The sequence below is a fragment of the Chelon labrosus genome (genome assembly GCF_963514085.1).
Source record: "Chelon labrosus genome assembly, chromosome: 14".
Lineage (NCBI taxonomy): Eukaryota > Metazoa > Chordata > Actinopteri > Mugiliformes > Mugilidae > Chelon > Chelon labrosus.
In genome coordinates, this window is record NC_140347.1 from 17,465,934 (window position 1) to 17,478,769 (window position 12,836).

A 12,836-nucleotide genomic window follows, 5' to 3' on the forward strand; every position below is an offset into this window, starting at 1 on the left:
TGGAGCATTTACGCCGTACTGTAACTTACAACTGTACAATTGTATTCGATGTATTATAGATATATAAAATATATAAAACGAATATCGTTTAAACGCCAAGCCATGGGTTTTTAAAAAACTACAATATCCACGAGTCGTTTCTATCGCCACAGACGTCACGTCGCCTGTTTTTTCTTGAGTTGCATCGTGGGAGTTGTGGTTGGAGTCATGTTTGTGTGTCAGAGCAGCAAAATAGGGCCATGGCTGAGACACGTGGATTACAAGAATACACGCAGGAAACACAAACTCGCTCACTCACACCACTGACTCACACTCACCCACTCAGGCCCTGTTACAGCAGCCTGCAAATATGCGCCAGTCACGTGATTCCTTCCTTTATCGCTTGTATTCGTTTCTATTTTTACTTCTTTTCTTATTTATTTATTTATTTTATAACCCCCCCCCCCCCCCAACAACTGTTCGTGTAAAATGTGTACAGTGCAAAAAGATAGTCAATAAATTAATAATCTGAGCCACAGGAAATTATTTATCAGGAATTATTTATTATTATAAATCGTATTTTTTTTTTTCCCCACTACCCTGAGGCTGTAAAAAAACATTTTTTAGTGTAGTTTAATTAGTCTTCTATGATAGAAAACTGAGGTTAAAATACTCTTTAATGCTTTTATGGGCAATTTTCACTCTTTACTGATCTTTATGGTTTAATCTGCAATATTAAAAAATGAACACATAGTCTGTATGATGCAGAATATTGAAGAATACCTTAATATAATGCTGGAATAAACAATGTGTGGTGTGGGGGCTGGTCTTGGGACACACTGAAAATAATCTGCTCTGGTGCTTCCTTTTTTTTCTGAAACTGCTGTAGCTAAGGAGCTTATACTGTGGATTATTTTGCAGTGGATAAGTAAATGTGTAAAAATAAAAAATAAAAAACAAGCAGGGAGCAGCCTCATCTATTCCCACAGGAGGTCAAGAGGCCACGGCAGCTGCAGGCGACACCCTGCCCTCCTGCCTTGCCTGCAGATACGAGGCTTTAGACCTGCACTGACCTTCATCCCACCACCCTCTCCCTCCACCTTCAAGCCTCTCCAGATCATCAAGCTTTTTCTTTCTTACCCCGTGTTTCCAATTTCTGCCCCACCGTCCGCTATTTTATTCCTATATGTCCTGCAGCGTGAAAGCCAAACAGGGTCATGCGGAAAACGACACGCTCCTTTACAGTAGAGCCTATTTGAAAGATGGCAACCCAACAAGGGCCAGGCTTTAATAATGCATCGGCCGCAGCGAGGCCTCTCCGTCTTCATCGGCGAAACCTTCCAGCTGAATTTGCGCGCCGCAACTAAACGGCCTCGAGGGGTAATGTTACAGAAAAATATGATGATGAGGGAGGCCTCGCAGAAGGCAAAAACGTTTTCCCTTCGATCATGCCACACCCTTGATGCCGTTTCCCCCTCCAGAGTTATGAAGAACTGTTTCGGCTCACGCGTTTCAGGCCGCAGGGAGGAGGTCGCCGCCAGCGGACCTTGATTAGCTGTGGCTCGGACTGAAGAGGGGAAAACTAGTAAAAATCCAGGCATGTGAAGCGCCGGGCTGTAATTATAGCTGGAGAGGCTGATCAGCCCAGGCAGAGTCCTTCCTCCCCTCCCCCTATTTGTCCTTACAGGACCGGCCTGCTAAACCATTAAAATGCCCTCCTTTTGTCCCCTTGCAACATACTGCAGACTGTACTGGAAGGGCCAGAGTGTGCGGTCACCATTAGAGAGATGTGTGTTGTTGTTTTTTTGTAGTTTTGGCATTGTTGTCGGTGCACGACTTATGAAAAGGAGGAAGGGGGAGCGCTGTCATACCACGAGGTTAAGGTTGAGCGGTTTCCTGTAAAGTGCCTTGGAGGAGTGGTCTTCGAGAAATTCTTATTTACTCTTATTTGTTAGTAAAAATACCAACACATCAATCTAAAATACTCCAACCTATTTCAGTAAAAGCACATACATACATACATCAAAGTGTAGCTGAAGTGTTAAAGTAAAACTACTGATTTGATTCCTCTGACTGATACACTATACATCAATCAACCATAATATCATGACCTGATATCTTGTAGGTCCCCGTGCCTTAGCCCTTTGAGGCATGGCCTCCTCTAGACCTCTGAAGGTGTCTCAGCAGATGCGTTAAGTCCTCTAAAGCTGAGGTGTGTGAGCCTCCACGCCCTTCTTCGTCCGGCACGTCCCGAAGATGCTCGACTGCGCTGGAATTTGGATGTCAAGTCGACACCCTGAACTTGCCGTTGGTCTGCGCCCCACAGCCCGGCTCTAAACGAACTGTGATCCTGTGAGCGTCCTGACACCTTCCTATTAGAAGAACCAGCCTTAAATCCTTCAGCAGTCTGAGCATGGGTTGAGGGGAGGGGCCTCTGTGGATCATCCCACAGATACTTGATCAGTTTGAGATCTAGTGAATTTGGAGGCCAGGTCAACACCTTGTGCTGTTCTTCATGTTTTTTTTTTTTTAGTTACATCATGCTGGGGATGGCTGCTGCCATCAAGGAGTGTCATTGCTATGGGGTTGGGGTGCCTGCTCCGGTCTAGGTGGTTGCTACATGTCTAAGTAACATCCAAATGAATGCCAGGAACAAAAGTTTCCCAGCAGAACATTGAACTGTCACAAGATGGTCAATGTTGTTCACTTCTCCTGTTGGTGGTCATAATGTTGTGGCTGATCAGTGTATATGTTTTTCCAGTCGTGTCTTCTTAGTATCATAGGGCAGGGCTTGTCCGCTCCAACTCGTCTTTATTCCAGTTTTTGCAGCCGGGTTTGCATATTTACCTCTCAGCCCTCTTAATGACTCACTGTGATCAACCAGAATGCAGTCTGTGCTGTATTTCAACTACAGATCCCTTCAGCAGATTTACGGGAAATGGTGGCGACGGCGATGTCAATCACCCGGTCCACCTTCAAGGCTGCCTCTTAAATGCTCTCAGTTGGTCAAGTTACTACCACCACTTATCAGAAGTCAAATGTTTCTGCATCTTATCTGTGTCACTTTGTTTTGACTTCTCTGCTCCCTTGCAAATGACGTCTTACTCATGCAGACGTAAAAGCTGACTCAGTGGGACGTGACCAGGGCTTGGCCCATTGTTTATTGGGTATCGTGGCAGTAAGAACAGTAAAGCCTTACTTTTGTTCACGGCCTTCAAGACCTTTACCTCTCCTTTATCATAACGCATTCTCCAGATCCAAATGAAGGCCTACTTTCCCGAGGTGTTTCCTCTTTCATCCGCCCTCCCCCACCGCTGAGGGTTTTGCAGCCTTGTAAGTCACAGCAGAGTCACCAAAGCGAAATCACGAAAGCCACCTTGGCATCGGCTACCAGAGTAACAATCTGCGAGCCGTGCGTAATTTGTGATGGTGTGCGGGGTTTGTACTTGGCGGAGGCTAATCTGCTGGCAAGCCAGAGGGCTGTCGCCAAGGAGCGCGTTGATAACATCAAAAGTTCACTCAGCAGTAAAGCCAGACTGTGGACTCCTAACTCAAACGGACTCAAACGCTTTTAACGGTCTCCTCTTGACATTAGGACTGGTTTGGGTTTATAGCTTCTTGTCTAAAAGAGGAGGACCTTTCAGTTGATCCAAATGATCTTGAGCAAATAAATGACTTTTGGAGAAGTGAATCACATTGACCATCTTGTGACAGTTCAATGTTCTGCTGGGAAACTTTTGGACCTGGCATTCATGTGGATCTTACTTAGACATGTAGCACCCACCTAGACCAGACCAGGCACCCCCACCCCATAGCAATGACACTCCTTGATGGCAGCAGCCATCCCCAGCAGGATGCAGCCTGACACAGGTACACAAAAAAAAAACAGTTTAGGAACAACTCAAAAACGTGAAGAACAGGACAAAGTATTGACCTGGCCTCCAAGGTGTTGACCCAAGGTGTTGACCTGACCTCCAAATTCACTAGATCCCCAACTGATCAAGTATCTGTTGGATGATCCACAGAGGACCCTCCCCTCAACCGACAGCACCCAAAGGCCTCCACTAACAACATATATCCAACAAAGTTTCAAAAAGGGCAACTGGAATTGTAGAGTTTTTTGAGAAGACGTTTCACCACTCATCCGAGTAGCTTCTTCAGTTCTAGGAGACTGGTGGGAAGTCTGAGGTTTAAATAGGAACTCCTCCTGAAAAAACTTGCTTGTTATGCTAATAACCAGAAACTGGTGCAGCTAATTTCCATTAACGGTTGGTACTTACCTGTTGAGGGGGGGCTGTTTTTGTCCCCCTCCTCTTCCCTATGAATGGTGCTCTAACGACCCTTGTCCGTCAGAGGCTCCAGTGTCCAGGTGTGAATGAGATTGAAACTTCTTGGGGACAGAAGTTAAAACTGTATTGTAAATGGATGGCAGATTATATCTTAGTCCACCTCCTCTGTTTAGTACTGTTTACTAAAGTCGTTAATGGAAATTAGCTGCACCAGTTTCTGGTTATTAGCATAACAAGCAAGTTTTTTCAGGAGGAGTTCCTATTTAAACCAGTCCCCTAGAACTGAAGAAGCTACTCAGATGAGTGGTGAAACGTCTTCTCAAAAAACTCTACAATTCCAGTTGCCTTTTTTGAACCTTTGTTGGATATACCATGACCTGGATGACTGAGAACCTTCACAAACATACTCCACTAACAACATTCTGTTTCCAGACACCACAGGACACCCTCAGAAGGCCCATGTCCATTCTCTGATGAGACACGACTGTTTTGGAGGCACAATGGAGACTTGCACAATATTAGGAAGGCGGTCATAATTTTATGTCTGATTGGTGTAAGTATCTCTTGTCCATTTGTTTCAGCTTTGTTTTTCTGTTGCACTCATACAAAAAGAAGCACATGCATGAAAAATGAGTATTTCTACTGTTTCTATTAGGTTTCTGTCTCTGTTTGCGTAATCAATGCTCTCATGGTTTGTAGAGTGAAAAAAAAAAACATTTGCAGCCTCTAGAGGGTGAATATCTCTATATCTGAGTCTTTTTTTTCCTTTTTCTTGGCCATCATCCACAGCTGCAAGATCTCTCACAGATGTTTTCTCTCCCAGACACAACGCACGGTCAACCTCAGCTCCAGGACAGCGTCCAACATGTATTAGGTGACAAGCAAAAGACACGTTCTCTGCGGGATTAGAGTTCGTTCTGTCTGTTTTTTGAAGTCCGACCTGGGAAGCTCATGTCGCAGATGTTTCTCTTCTGGAGGCGCAGGAGTCTGCTGTGCACTAGGTGGCACTTCTGCACTTCTGTAGACTTTTATTTGTGTGCTGCTTCTGACTGGGAAAAAAAGAGAGGAGAGACTACAAACAAGGATTAGATTCTGTTCCAAAGACAGGAGAAGCCGTGTTGAAGGAAACCTCTGGCTCAACAGGTAATAAACCAAGCATGGAAAGAAAAGAAAAACTGCTGCAGACACATCAGGCAGGTTTCAACTAAAAGCTGGGATTTGTTTCTGGGGGGGATTCACTGTGCATGTCTCTGCTGACCTCTCAGGAAAAAGGTGTTCAATTCTCGCCTTCAGCCCGGCAGAGGAGTCACTCTGTGACAGCTCCACACTTTTCACGGAGCAGCTCTGTTTGCACGCTCGTTTCCTTCGTGCACCTTTTCACCGAGAGATAAACAGACATGCGAGATCCTGTGAAAGCAATTTGCCTGCACGCAGCATGCGAACATGCCAGGAGGGAGGATGTGGTTGTCAGCTATGGAGGTGGGGGCACAAAGGGGCGTCTGTTTAGTTGTCTCACCTCAGTCGTGTTCGGATTCTGCCAGATTTGTGAGAGAAATGCGGTTGTTCGGTTAGATATCCAGCAGAAGGATTCACAGTGAGTGTCTTAAAATCCTAAAAACAGGCAGCGTGTAGTTAGGCAAATGACTTTTATTTCGTTTAATTGGAAATGCATGCAGACATGGGTTATTACAATCACAGTTTCTAGCTTAAATGCCTTAAATTAAATTACGATTGCTTCTAAAATGTACTTGCTCGTGTTCTGGTTGCTCATTTTTAGCCGGACGTCAAGCTGTCAGAGTGGCATCAGCTCGTATTTATCACGCCGGGAAGCAAATGCACAGTTTAGAGTGCAGAATGTGTCCATGTAAGAGCCTTAAACACACAACGACAGCATGCGGATGAGGCATGTATGCGCTGCAGCAGCTTTATTTAGTGTGATCAGTGCCCAGTCCACTTCAGATCACTCTTAAAATCTTGAAATTAGCAGATACGTTTGGATTAATGTCTGTTTTGTCAGCGTAAGGCGACCGCATTCTATTAATTTCCCTCATTTTCGACTGATTTGCGGACACAGGCGTCTCCTCTGAGGCTTTATACAACACATGTGGAACTGGGTTAGAGGTTCTCGGGACCATATAACGTGTACTATGAACTCTAATCAATGATCCTGTGCGGAGGTCTGCACAACGGCAAACCCTCCTGCAACCTCCCTGCAGAAATTGTGAAAACAAGGACGAACCGTAATTGGAATCAGAATGTGTGCTAACCCTAACCCTGTGTTCCTTTTTTAATCCTTGAAGGAAATTGTTTTATTGCCGTTGCTCCCGTAAAGTGACAGTTGCAAGGAGATGGAAAAATTAAATTAAAGTAAAGAATGCAAGATGCATAAAACCAAAATACTGCACAAAGCTCTGAGAGGATGGCTCCATCAAACTGTAGCAGAGTCTGAAGCGTTAACCGAGTGACCATCGCTCAGTAGGGGGGAGTTGTTATATATATGTTTGATGGCCGCAGGCAGGAATGACCTCCTGTGACGTCCTGTGGTGTCCAGTGTGATGAGGGTAATAAGACGCTGAGAAGACCCTTCTATTCCCACGTCTTCCATTGCCTTAGAGGACAGTATCTGTTCGCGTTGAGGACAAAAACTGCTTCTCTACATGGAGTTTAATATGCCTAAATAGCACCAACAGCTGAAAACAGTCTTATCTGTGTGCTGCTTGGGCAATCCTCTGTCAAGGGTCAAGGGGTATCTGCCAAAAGAAATGCTCTGACTGTTTGTTAGTACGATCTCAAGGAGCAGCTGAGGTGTTGCACAAGACTGAAGAAATGACCGCAGTGTTTTTTCTTCTGGCTCTACCTCCTGGCTCTGTTCTCTTCCATCAGCCCCTCTCTGCCTCTCTCGTTGTTGTGTGTTTCTCAGACACAGCTGCTCAGTCGGAGGCACCATGGATCTGATCCCTGATCCAGATTCGTGGCAGAACGGCAGCTTCTCGCTCAACGCGACGGCCGGTAACGCCACCTTTGACGCGCCCGCCGCGTTTCCGCCGGTGGACAAAGCCATCAGCATCATTTTACTGGTCACCCTGTTCATCGTCATGGTTTCCCTGGGATGCACGATGGAGGTGTCCAAGATCAAGGTGACCTCAGCAGCGCACGGATCCACCTCCTCAAGGTTCATTGTGTTTGTTTGTGGAAGACATAAACGGGATTGATGCTGTATCAAGACTTGTTCTCTTCCCAGGCTCACATAGTTAAACCTAAAGGGGTGGCCATCGCAGTTCTGGCCCAGTATGGCATCATGCCTCTCACGGCCTTTTGCTTGGCCAAGGTTGGTAATATTATAAAGTTTTAGAAGATCATAAGCACACAGTGACTGTAAAAGGTCTATTGATTTGTGTAATTTTGAGTCAGAAAATTTTTACCTGAGTATGTAATAGAAAAAAATATGAAAATGTGCCACTTTCTCTGATTTCTATCAGTGCAAAAACATGATTCACATCACTGCTCACATAATTGCAGCTGCATTAAAGGACCTGCATATGACAGCACGCACTGTATTCGTAGTGTAACATCAGCTGTGGGGTTGTTATCCCGTCGTGTTGCAGGCGTTCCAGCTGTCCGAAATGACGGCCGTGACGGTCCTGATCTGCGGCTGCTGTCCCGGAGGAACTCTCTCCAACATCATGGCTCTGGCGCTGCAGGGAGACATGAACCTCAGGTGCGCAAAATTTAAAAGCTGACGCTGGCGCTGGAGCTTTTGCAGCGCTTTGCAAGCAGATTGCACTCTTGGCACTTTTGAGGAGCCCTAATGTTAGCATGCAAAAAATAAATAAATAAATAAAATCTGAAGAGTCAGTTTGAATCCACATCAGGGTACAGGACGTCCTGACTGTGCACTCTGCTTGAGTGAAGGAGTCAAAGTCTGGTTTAAATCCTGTTCAAACATGATTTCATCAGCTTTTACTGATCAACGAAGCACTGATAATTGGCGGTTTCTCTGCAGAGTGATGCAGCTTAGTCAGTCAGGCAGGTTTGTGGACTGCTTTGCTTCTCGTCTGTTGGAACTTTATGCAAATTCGTGCTAATTTTATTAAATAATCCCTCATTTGAAGAAAAGATTTCTGAAAACTTGCAATACAAACCAAATACTTGTCTTCAGTAGTCAACAGAGTGTCACAATGATATGTATTAGTTATATTAAAAAAAATTAAATGGTTTTCCAGGAGAATCCTAATATCTTTAAGGGTGTTTTCTTAAAATGAGCCATTTCTCTTCATACTCTGAGCCAGAAATCTTCTCTCCACTCAAGTTAATGAGTTTTATTCCTCTCTTTGGACAGTTTTTACTGAGGGATTTGCTCATACGTCATTCATAGCCTGAATTATGTAACGTTTTATGGATTCATTTTCTGGCTATTGACAGCCTATTCTGATTTATGGAGTGATAAAAACAAAAAAAACAAAGCCATAAGCATAATCCCTCCACTAAAAACCTTTGACTTAAACTACTGTATGCAACACGACAACACCAAACAAGAAGTTTGAGCTTAAATAATGTTCTGATTTCTGCTCTGCGAATGAAAAAAATGAGCACATGTTTAACATGATGATGCGTTCAATTAACATTTAACAAGACTCAAAACTTCCAGAGAACTGAACCGCTTCCATAGAAAAACACTCAAAACAGGAACCATCTGCAAGGGTTTAATAAGAGAAAGAAAACATGTAGTTTAATGAATTGTTCCTTTAAGAGTTCAGCCCCCTGTTCTGACACTCGTCTTCTTCATATACCGTCTTCTAATATTAGAGGACGTTTGCTGCGGTATGCGGCTGCCATCAGACGTGTCCATTGCTATATTATTAGCGATCACAAAACTATGAGTGTAGCAGTAATATGGAGAAACCAAACCCCTCACCTTTCAGCTGCTTGGCCTTTAACCTCTATCGTAAAGGTGCGTACATTATGGCGTTACTGAAGACATTCCAGCTCTGTCTGAGGTCTGAGGGTCTTATCTGACATGCAGGTGTGAAGCACGGGATAGCCTGAAGGTGATACAACTGATTAATTGAGTTTTGTGTCTTTGGGGGGAAAAAAAAGTAAAGAAAAAAACACCACAACCGATGTTTTCTAAATAAAAAGGAATTATAACACAATTAAAGTATAGTATAGTAAGGTAAAGTAAGAATAAATGTCTGCAGCATGTTCTTTAACTCCTGACGCTATATAAGAACAGCATGAAGGCCATAAACCTTGTAATAATTATCAGGCAGGAAGGTCGTCCCATGCGTCTAAAGCACAGACTGTATTTAAAGATGGAGGACTGAACAGCTCCTCTAAAGTGAAACCAAAGCAAGTAGAGCTCCCCCTGGTGTCTGGCTGCAGTATAGGTCATAAGCTTCACCCTCCCCATGTTAGTGGATGGGACTTGGGCCAAAATGAAACACACCTCAAATATTTTTTTTATTTTTTTTTTTTTTCAATTATGGTTTCAGTCATTTTAGGTAGTTAATATAATTCAGATGCATACTCAGTTGTCAGTTTTTCTGATTTGTTCTGGTTAATTATTTGACGCTGTAGAAACAGGATGTGACATCATGATGACTACAAGTTGCCATGCCAACGGCTCCATTAAGTGGTCCTGGAGGACCATGGGAGGTGGAAAAATTAAAATAAATAAATGTATAGTGTAAAGTGTATAATACAATATTTCTTTGTAACTGGTGGAGGTAGAGTTCAGTATTAAATACGTGAAAACGGGAGTGAGTCTGGAGGAAGTGTGGCCATGGTCATTGATAACGAGGCTCCGCGTGGCTCCACTCTTGGACGGCACTGCTCAGACTCTGGCTCCAAACTCACAAGACGGCGCCGCCCGTGTCCTCGGGAAAATAGCGTCAGTTTGGCCAGTGCAAAGAAGTGGAGATGCATTGTCCACATTTATATACAGTCTGTGGTTTAGAGCCTCGCTGGTGGCATCTAGAGGCTTCGATTCTCATCACATCTCACAGCAACAATGTGTTGGACAGATGTTAAAAGCACATCTTGTAACATCTGCACATAAATAAAGCACATCCTCAGATTAATTATGGAGAGCTCTCATGACCTAATAACACTAGTTTATCCTTTGGGAGCTCTAAATGCTGAAAGATGGCCACTTGCTTCCAGAAAGACTTCTTTGGTTAACTCTTCTTTCCTGGAATAAATCTTGTAGTTGATTCACTTTCGAGCACTGCAGGGCTACAAGTCAAAATGAGAGCAATCTGGAGCATTAACTACTTGGGGAGACTAAACACCCCCCCCCCCCCTTTTTCTATGGAAAACGAATAAATTGCAACCAGCTGAGGTAACCGAGTGAGTGAAATTCTGTGTAAGTGGGTTTTGCTTTCATCCCGTCAGCATTGTGATGACTTCCTGCTCCACGCTGCTGGCTCTGGGCATGATGCCCCTGCTGCTCTTCCTCTACTGCCAGGGCTTCTCCAACCTGCAGAGCGCCGTGCCTTACGTCGACATCATCGTGTCGCTGGTCATGATCCTGGTGCCCTGCGGCGTCGGCATCCTCGTCAACTACTTCAGGCCGCAGTACGCCAAGATCATCACGAAGGTTAGAGGGTTCCCGTGTGAGACGATGCCTTGGCTCCGTTGAGCGTTACAGGAAGCCGCATCTCCCATCAATGGAATGCAGCCATTATTAAAACACCTGTACTTCCCCCCCACACCTCAAAAAGTCGGCTTTAGCTTTTATGTAAGCAAACATTACTCAGGATGGAGTGAGTGCTGCATTTTTAGGGACTATTTTTAGCTGCAGATTAATACACAACAATGCTTGGGAGGGTTTATTGGAAGTTAAATACTGTACTGTAGGCAAAGTGATAAACCGTAGGCGTAGGGTAGCCTTTCATCATCATCTGAGCTCTATATCAGGGTTACTTCTGGTTCCTAGAGGTTTCTAAAAGTAGACCAGGAGGCCTCTACTCTGGAACTAGCTCCCAGTTTGTCTTGTGGATGCAGACACCCTTTCTACTTTTAGATTCCTTCCTGCTAAAGCTTCTATTCGGGGCTGGGTTTGGTGACCCTTACCTATTCCTTAGTTATGCTGCTATAGGCCTAGGCTGTTGGGGGCCTTTCCTCTCTAACGTGCTCTATAAGTGTTCATTGCTAACAGTTATCCACTCCCACCTATAAATGTTAAGGATAATTCTCCAATGTGCTCATTTGTGTAGGCATAATGTTACGGCTGATCGGTGCATAGCTTCATAATAGTGCGTTTTGTGTCCCGTCGTGCTGCTCTCAGGTAGGCCTCACCATAATGATGCTATCCGTCCTGGTGATCGGGATCATCGTGGTCGTTGGGACGGAAGGCTCCGTCCTGACCGTGGTGGCTCCTCCCCTCATGGCCATCGCCACCCTCATGCCCATCATCGGCTACGCCTTCGGCTACGTCATCTCCTCCGTCTTCAGGCTCAGCCAGCGGTAAGTCAGTCACTGCATATCCATGCAGCACACTCACAACGTCACGATTCACGAAGTCCGCCTCCAACCTCCCTCACCCGCCGCTGCCACCCTCAGAGAGCGGAGGACGGTTGCCATGGAGACGGGCTGCCAGAACACCCAGCTGTGCGCCACCATACTGAAGGTGGCCTTCCCCCCGGCAGTGATCGGGTCTCTGTTTCTGTTCCCCATGGTGTACGCGGCCTTGCAGCTGGTGGAGGGGGTGGTGCTCATCGTTTTGTTCAGGTGTTACAAAAGGTTCACGAGGAAAGAGAAAGGTGAGAGCCGCAACTGGCAAACATTAACTTAAGTGTGTTACAGGATCTCGTTTTGATCTCGAGAGGTTCAGAGTTCAACTTGGAACTTTTAAATGATGAGCATAAAACTTAAATGATTGATTGAACTGATTGAATAATATCCTGGTTTTGGATAGCTGGTCTGAAAGAACTTTCACCTGCTCCTGGGAAATAATTGTAATAATATGACACATTAGGAGTTATTACAGATAACACAAAATGGATGATTGACTTCTTGTGGTAGGAAAAAAAGCACCAACAACAGCTTCACCTTGAACGTCTGATCGTTGAGCAACAGCACAAATAAACTCCCACACAGCCTTTGTTTATTTAGAGAGCGTCAGAAAAACTAAATAGAATGCGAGTGTGAATGTCTGTCTCTCTGTGTTAGCCCTGCGATAGACTGGAGACCTGTCCAGGGTGTACCCCGCCTCTCGCCCGATAACAGCTGGGACAGGCTCCAGCAGACCCCGCGACCCTTAACAGGAATAAGCGGTTACAGAAGATGAATGAACTAAATATTAGTAGTTAAAAAAGCATCTTTAGTTTGACTCCAGCAGGAAGCTACATGGTTCAGTGGTAAATGCTTTAAAAGTCCAGTATTTCTCCAAGTTAAGCAGCTTTTATTGTTTGCATTTGTAACGCACCTGTCTGTCTCACCTGCAGAGACTTACCGTCCAGCCTCCACTGAAGACAAGCTCAAAGATACCTCTACAGACACCGTATGACACACGGACCTCCAACCATATTACTTCTTCTTCTGAGCTACTTGATTCAAACAGAGCAG

The 12,836-nt window shown here is 44.8% G+C and overlaps 1 protein-coding gene across 1 annotated transcript; it reads left to right on the top strand.

Moving 5' to 3' along the window:
• Positions 1-5,125: 5,125 nt before the first annotated feature.
• Positions 5,126-12,777, top strand: slc10a1 (solute carrier family 10 member 1; the record flags this gene model as incomplete). Its single annotated transcript, XM_084560985.1, has 8 exons — positions 5,126-5,411; positions 7,189-7,405; positions 7,510-7,596; positions 7,874-7,986; positions 10,662-10,866; positions 11,557-11,735; positions 11,832-12,031; positions 12,716-12,777. The coding sequence occupies exons 2-8, from the start codon at positions 7,214-7,216 to the stop codon at positions 12,775-12,777; spliced, it is 1,038 nt and encodes a 345-aa protein (XP_084417111.1). The 5' UTR covers positions 5,126-5,411; positions 7,189-7,213.
• Positions 12,778-12,836: the final 59 nt, after the last annotated feature.